Genomic DNA, 7,872 nt, shown 5'->3' with positions numbered 1-7,872 from the left:
AGCACAAATAAAGAAAATGTCACTGGTTCAAACTACAGGGTTTTAAAAATGTCTTCAGCTTTAATTCAAAACTTCAGGTTTCTTTTTTTTGAAATTATTTTTCCTGAGCCTTTGTTTTACCGTATATTGTAAACTTTTATGTTTAAAAGAAAAAAAAAATATATACATTTACAGATTGTGAAATTTTTAAGAGAAATTTTCTACTATGTATGCTGGCTTATTTTTTAATTTAAAACAGGGTTTCCGTTAGCACTGTTGGAAGTGAGGGTAAGCTGCAAAAGCCCCTTACTCCTGACATTAGTGGTGGGGCGGATGGTTCAGAAACTCTGGGAGTTAAAAGAAATCTACTGAGTGTATTTTGCTGTTGTTACCTGCTGGTGTAGAACTGGTAACAAGGCAGGTGCAGACTTGTTGACGCACAGAGTCACTTACGAAGCGCAGCGTTAGATCTGGGCTTCAAACGCTTTCAAATCCTCTGTGGATTTCGTTAGGGGTTAACGGAGGCCTTGTTAAGATGTAGATTTCCCTCAGGCAAAAGGTTTAGGTGCATTTTGCACTAACCAGTGATTACCCCTGGTTTGAATAAAGAGAAGTACATTTGGATTAGAAACACAAGCCTGTCTCCATTTTTTTTTTTAATTTTATTTTTTTTTTCCTTTTGATGAAAAAGTTTCTTGTGAATTTGTGTTTTCATGAGAAATCAATTGGCAGCCTTGAAAATCACGTCTTAACATCAGCGTACAGGCTTACGCTGTGCCTCAGTGGACCGTTAAACTGCGAGCGGTGGAATTGAGTCAGCAGTTCCTCATGCCCACTCAACTCCTGCCCTCCTCGGGAGAGAGCGGCCGGGCCGGGGAGGGCTCTGGGCTGGTGGCGCCTTCGCTTTGGTAGAGGCTGAGGAGCTGTCGCTGCTGCTCTTGGCTCCGGCCCAGGTAGGATTTGACGTGGTGAAGGGCTCTCGCACCCGGAGCTGCAGGGGCGGTGGGGAGGGGGGCTGTGTTCGGTCACCCGCGTGTCGATGGCAGCGACAAGGGGGGGCTGAATGCTGCCTTGAGGCTTCAGGGCGCTGTGAAAAGCGCGTTCTTGCTATGATAGGTACGTGTAGATGCCTCATGGGTTTGTACAGCTCCAGCAGGGTGCGCCTTGTCTCTCTTTTCCCCACTTCTGAAATCCAGAGGTGACCTGGCTGGTGACATGATCTAGTGCTTACTCGGACGTCACCTTCCCGACCCCTGTCCTGGCGCAGAAAGCGTGCTCTCGCTGCCTGGCATTGATCTAGTCACTGTGTACCTCCTTGTTTGGGGGGGTTTCTCTGTAGCTGCTGAGAGCAGCATAAAACGGGTAAAACAGGGATTTACGAGCGTCTGACTGGGTAGATCAGTGTCCGTAACTATTCAGCCGGGGTCTTCTAGGACGGTGCTTCAGGGTTTCTCTCCTTTAAAGGCGAGCAGCTGGGTCAACACCACACCTCATCCGAGGAACCTTCTCCTGGGGTGTGTACTGCGGGGGTGCATCTCTGCTCGTTAGTCCTCTGCTCTCGTTAATCACTATTAATAGGGCTTAACTTCACAGGAGCAGATAGCGCGGCGCTGCGAGTTTAAACGCCTTTGCGCGGGCACAGACACGGCGTTGCTGAGCACAACGGGATGTTCGGGATGTGCTGGGATGCGTCCGTGGAGGTCGCTGGGTTCCTCTTGGAAGGACTCTGATCAGTTCGGAGGGTTTTTTCATGGTTTGGATGGTACCAGTTCCGCTCGCTTGGAATCGTCGTGGCTCTGCCCCTTGCTCTGTTAATTCCAGGAGCACGAAGTGCATGGAGCTTCCTTGACGGAGCTCCTCTCCCATGCCCTGAGCCCCGGTGACTCCCTGCTCTGCCCTGGTGTGGTGGAGCTGCTTCCACTCCTCTGGCTCGTAACTTGCTGCTGTGTGGGATACGCCGCAGGAAATGGTACCGTGCAGAACCGCTGTGCTTCAGCAATGTCAGAACGGAGGGAGACCTAAAGTCCTCCCTGCTCTGCTGCCGTTCAAGCTCTTCTTGGAGAAAAGGCTTTGGAGACGGACACCTGCGCAGAACCAGCCATTACATCCACACCGAGCTCATCCCTGCCCAGGGATGAGCCGAGAGGAGCTGGAGCTTCTCTGCTGCCCCTGGGTGCCGCCCAGGCCAGGCTGGGAGCAGGAGTGTCGGGGCCTGGCCGAGGGTGATGTCCTCGGGACGGAGGAGGCACCTTGGGTAACGTCCGAGTGCCACCGCGGGGTGGCCTTGTCATCCGTCCTGCTCTCCAGCCATGTCTGCAATGTCTGTCCTTGCTTCAAACCCCTGCTCCGAGCCTGAGCTGGAAAAGCTGCCCGGCTCCTGGGGGAGGCAGGAAGGTGGTGGAAGATGAAGGTCCATCACTGGAAGATGATGGTCCATTGCCGGAAAATGGAACGGCCATTGCTGGAAGATGAAGGCTGCTGCCTTCCCACAAGACGAGCACCTCTTGGCCGGAGCAGGGTGATGGATGCTCGGAGCCATCCTCAGGGGTGGCTGATGGTTGACACTGATGGTGAAGGCAACTTTGATCCCTCACTGCTGCTGTCCCCTGGGCCGCGGGAAGGAGCAGCTCGGCCCAGGACCGACCACCAGGTTGTAGTGGCCCACAACCACCAGCCCCCTCCGTCGGGCCGGGAGGGGCTCGTCCCCTCCTGTGCCCTGCCCCTGCCCACGGGGGCGCGGCCCCTTTAAGGGCAGTGAGGGCGGAAGCGCCGCCGGAAGCTGCGGCAGGGGCGGGGCTACTCACCGCTTCCGCCCCGCCACCGCTCTCGCGAGATCCGCCGCTTCCGGCCCCGGCGCGGCCCTTTCCGCGGAGACCCGGCCAAGATGGTGGGTGCGGGCGGCGGCGCCGGCGGCGCTCATCGGGCTCCATCCGCCGCGGGGGCGGCCGCGCGGGGTCGGGGGCGCCGCTGCCGGCGGGGGAGGCGTCGGTTCCTCTCCGGGGGGCGGAGGGGTGGCGGCCCCCGGGCCCTGCCTGGTCCGCGCTAGGCCTCAGTGCGGCGGGAGCCCGGGTGGGCCCAGCGGTGGGGAGCGGGGGGGCGGCCGGCGGAGCTCGATGCTCGGTGTCAGCGGGGGTGGAGGTGGGTCTCGGCGGCCCTGACGCCCCCTCTGTCTTTCCCTCCCTCCCTGGCGCTGCCGCTGCAGGCGGAGGTGGAACAGAAGAAGAAACGAACCTTCAGGAAATTCACCTACAGAGGGGTGGACCTGGACCAGCTCCTCGACATGTCCTAGTAAGGGCCGGGCTGGGGGCTGGGGCTGCCGCCCTCTGCTCCGGCGGCGTTAAAACAACCGTAATAACCCGTGTTTGGGGGGTTCTGTAGCCCCTCCCCTGGGCTGTTGGCCTGGTTTGGGGGCTAAACCCAAACCGCGACAGCTCTTGGAAGTGGGGCCCCCGACGTGAGCTGTGGGAGCGGGGCCAGAGGTGCTGGGAGGGCTGGAGCCCCTCTGCTGGGAGGACAGGCTGAGAGAGCTGGGGGGGTTCAGCCCGGAGAAGAGAAGGCTCCGGGGAGACCTTCCAGCCCCTTCCAGTCCCTAAAGGGGCTCCAGGAAAGCTGGGGAGGGACTCTGGAGCAGGGAGGGGAGCCATGGGACGAGGGGGAAGGGTTTTACACTGGAAGAGGGGAGATTGAGATGAGATCTGAGGAAGAAATTCTTGGCTATGAGGGTGGCAAGCCCCTGGCCCAGGTTGCCCAGAGAAGCTGTGGCTGCCCCATCCCTGGAGGGGTTCAAGGCCAGGTTGGACGGGGCTTGGAGCAACCTGGGCTGGTGGGAGGTGTCCCTGCCCAGGGCAGGGGGTGGCACTGGGTGGGCTTTAAGGTCCCTTCAACCCAAACCACTCCGTGATTCTGAGTCCCTGAGTGGGTGACGCTGCCGGTGCGGGGTCCCTGGGGAGCTGCAGGCTCAGTCTCTCCATCCCTTGCAGCGAGCAGCTGATGCAGCTGTACAGCGCCCGGCAGCGCCGGCGTCTCAACCGGGGGCTGCGCCGCAAGCAGCACTCCCTGCTCAAGCGCCTGCGCAAGGCCAAGAAGGAGGCGCCGCCCATGGAAAAGCCGGAGGTGGTGAAGACCCACCTGCGGGACATGATCATCCTCCCCGAGATGGTGGGCAGCATGGTCGGTGTGTACAACGGCAAGACCTTCAACCAGGTGGAGATCAAGGTGAGGCGTCACGGCAGCGTCCCATAGCTGGGTCCTGGCCCGAGCTGAGCACCCTGACTGCGTCTGCGTTCGGTTTTTAACACTTGGTGTAATCCTGCTCCTGCCCTGGGGCTGAGGGGGAGGTCAGGACTCCTGCTCGGAGCAAACCTGGCCCGGGGGGACCCCAGAAGTGTCCATCCCTGCTCGCAGCAGGGTCTTAAGGCCTCAGGAGGCTTCAGTGGAGCTTGGGAGTAACCGAATGCCATGGCTGGTGTGAGCGCGCAGGTGCTGTTTCGTCAGGGCGCCGGGGCCATGCCCTCACTGCGCTCGGTTCTCCGCCAGCGCCAGTTTCTGATGAAACAGATCCCTGAGGTTTCCTGGGAGTGGAATAACCTGGGAAGCGGTGTGACCTGATACCGGTGGTGGGATTAAATGGCGTTTTCTGCTCGTACCTGGCATTAAATCCAACCTGAAAGTGCACCAAAAGCTCTGTGTCCCCTCTGATGTCCCCTCTGCTGGGGGGCACGGTGCTGGTCGGGGGGGGGGGGGGGGGGGGGCAGAGGGAGCCCATCATCCTGCCAAACCCCTCTGGCTCCACGCAGAGCCGACAGCGCCCGTTGCCCACAGGAACGGGCCAACACGGATCTCTCTTTTCTCTTCAGCCCGAGATGATCGGCCACTACCTGGGGGAATTCTCCATCACGTACAAGCCGGTGAAGCACGGCCGGCCTGGCATCGGTGCCACCCACTCTTCCAGGTTCATCCCTCTGAAGTAAAGCGCTGCGGGGAGCCTTTTCTACCTGTAAATAAAGAAATTTCTGCCCGCTGTCTCTCTCCCGGCCTCGCGGTTCCTGGGGCTCGTGGCGGGGTGGGGTGTGGGCTGCGGCGAGCAGAACTCTTCCGTCTTTGTCATGGTTTGGTGTTTTCCTGAAGGTTCCTTTCCTTTTTCTGGCACACCTTTTCGGTAAACACACGCAGCAAACGCTTCTCTTCAAGCGGGTTTATTAATGGAATTCCTTGCGCTTTGCTGGGAAGTGGTGACCGGCACTTCCATCTACTGAACTTCATCTCTGGCGTTTCCAGCACGGCTCGGATCGCCCCGGAGCGCGGCCAAGGGCTGGGTGGGCTCAGCCGGGGGGCAAAGCCGATGGAGGGCTGGGTGGGTGCCCGGGGCTTCGGAACCGGCCCCTCTCCTGGGGGGAAGCTGCCGTGGCCCCACTGTGGGATGCTGAGATCCCAAACAGTGATTTCCTCGTCTTAGAATTGGGATTCCCAAGGGTTTTGTGTGGGCGCGGTGGTAGAGCTGGTGGGTGGCAGCGTGGGTTGGGCGGGAGGAAGGTTTCCCGTGGCGGTGCCAGGGGGAGAAGCTGCTCCTCGGGACACGCAGAGGGTCCGGCCGGGCACCGGGGCTTTGCTCCCTGTTGTCATCGTGGCTGCCGTGCCGGCACCACCGCCCTGCCCCGGCACCTCTGCGGCATTGGCACAACCTGCGCCGGGGAAACCTCGTGACCTTCAGGTGGGCAGTGACGCGGGCGTGTGGCCGTGGTGTCCCCGCTGCCGGAGATGGTGGCGAACGCGCTGGTGGTCGGACTTGGTGATCTCGGAGGTCCCTTCCAACCTAAATTCTGTGATCCTCTGGTCTCATCCCAGTTTTACCAGGATGGAGCGGCCGCGCTTCTGCCCCACGAGGCCTCGGCACCGGCACCGGCCTCTGGTCACATCGGACAAGGGGAGGGTGGCAGCGGGGGCCGTGCCCGGGGCCTTGGGGCCAGGACAGGCTCCGGGGACCGTTTTGGCTCATCCCTGAGCGTGTTACGGCGTCTCTCGGGGCCTGGCACCTGCCCTCGGGGTCATTTAAACACACACCAGCCCCATCCTCGTCCCCGGTGGTGCCGCAGCACGGCCGGGGCCATTTGTCCTTTAGGGAACGTCTCATGTCACCTGTCTCCGTGTCCCTTTTGTCCAAGCAACATGACCATGACTGTGACCGGCCTGGAGCAGCCCACGCTGGTGGGGGGGGACAGGGTGGGGGTCCCTGCGCCTGGACGGGGCCGTGGCTGCACCCTCAGCCCGGTTCCTCTCCCCGAGCCTGCCCCAGCCCCCGGGACCCCCCGGCCTGGAGGTGGGTGACGGTGGCCTGGGTGTGCGTGGGGCACGGCACGGGTGACGGCTGGAGGCTGGATGTGGCCCCCTGTTGGGTCCAGCCAGGCCCTGCTGGGGGCTGAGGCGGGGGGGGGGGGGGCGGCCACGGGGCCTCATGGGCCGGAGGTCCCGTTTGCCCCGGGGGGCTGCTGGGCTCAGCCCTGCACCGGGCAGAGTGACCCCCCCGCAAGGGCTGACCCCCCCCCCCCCCCGGGCACGGTGACAGCCCCACCGGCGCGGGGGTGGGGGGGCAGATTTGCCCCAGCAACGGGGCAGGTGCTGCAACCCCCCCGGTTTGGGGGGGCTTAGAAAAGAGGCGGGGGGTGGGGGGTGGATGGAGACCACCACAGGCAGCGGGGGGGGCCCCTCGTCCCCCCCCCTGCCCCGCCACAAGACCGGGGGGGTGGCGCGGGGAGCCCCCTCCAGCGGCGCCGCTGGAAAATCCCGGCCGGGAGCGGCGCGGGGGGGGGGGGCGGGGGGCGGGATGCGGCTGTTCGGGGCCGCGCCGGCTCCGCGCCCAGCTCCGCAAAGCCGCCGCCGCCGGGGATGAGGTACGGCCGCACCTGCCCCCCCCCGCACCCCCCGGGTACCCCCCCGCACCCCTCCGACCCCCGGGGGGGTCCCGGCGGCTCCGGCCGCTGCAGCCGCCGGGGATGGGGGGCACCCGGGGGGGCTGCGCGGCGGGGGCGGGGGGGGGTCCGCCGGGCTGGGGGGGGGGGGGGTCGGGGTGCGGTGCCGCGTTGCGGGGGGGGGGTCGGATGCGGCGGGGGGGACCCCGATCTGTGCCCCCCCCGCGGCGGAGGGTGCCCCCGGCCCTTGGCTGCGCTGAATCTGCCGTCATGCGGCGGGCGCGGCTCCATCCCGGGGGATCGAGGGGGGATCGGGGGGGGGGAATCGGGGGATCTGGGGGGATCGAGGGGTCCGGGGGCGGGGGGGGGGGGGTGTCGGACAGCGTTTAGCCCCCGCGTCCCGCATCCCCGGCTGCGGGGGACAAAGGGCGGACAATGCCCGGGCGCCGCCGGGAGCCCCCGGGCGGGGGCGGGGGGGCAGCACCAACCGTCCCCATCCTCATCCCCATCCTCATCCCCATCCTGCGGACAGGGGGTGGGGGGGGGCAGCGGGGGCCGCGGCTTGGGGGGGGTGTCCCCGCTGGGGTGGCAGCGTCTCCCCCCGCCCCGATGCGGGCTCCCCCCCCCCCCCCCGCCGAGCCCCTCCCGATGCTCCTGGGCTGAATCGTGCGGCTGGGGCTGAGCCCCGCACCCCAAATGCGCCCCCCCCCCCCGCCAACCCAGCCTGCCCCTCACAAACCTCGGCCTCCAAACCAGCCCCCCAACCCTGACCCCCCCCCCCCCCCCAATCTGCCCCACATCCCTGCGGGTGCGGGATCCCAGCGGGGTCCCAGGGCCGTATCCCCAGCCCCCCCCCCCCCCGGGTGTGGGGCGCGGGGTGAGGGGCTGGCAGCGTTCCTGCCCTCCGGCCCCGCTTCCCACGGTCACCCTCGGCCAACCCTGCCCCTGCGTGGGGCAGGTGGGGGGGGGTGGCCCTGGGGGTCCCTGC

At 64.2% G+C, this 7,872-nt stretch overlaps 1 protein-coding gene across 1 annotated transcript; it reads left to right on the top strand.

Annotated features, from left to right (window-relative positions):
• Positions 1-2,765: 2,765 nt before the first annotated feature.
• RPS15 (ribosomal protein S15) lies at positions 2,766-5,007 on the top strand. The gene is made up of 4 exons (XM_054181691.1): positions 2,766-2,866; positions 3,182-3,267; positions 3,960-4,194; positions 4,836-5,007. Exons 1-4 carry the CDS (start codon positions 2,864-2,866, stop codon positions 4,947-4,949), a joined length of 438 nt encoding a protein of 145 aa, XP_054037666.1. The 5' UTR covers positions 2,766-2,863; the 3' UTR covers positions 4,950-5,007.
• Positions 5,008-7,872: the final 2,865 nt, after the last annotated feature.

This window comes from Rissa tridactyla, chromosome 22 (assembly GCF_028500815.1).
Source record: "Rissa tridactyla isolate bRisTri1 chromosome 22, bRisTri1.patW.cur.20221130, whole genome shotgun sequence".
NCBI lineage: Eukaryota > Metazoa > Chordata > Aves > Charadriiformes > Laridae > Rissa > Rissa tridactyla.
This window is presented reverse-complemented; position numbering and strand designations above follow the sequence as displayed.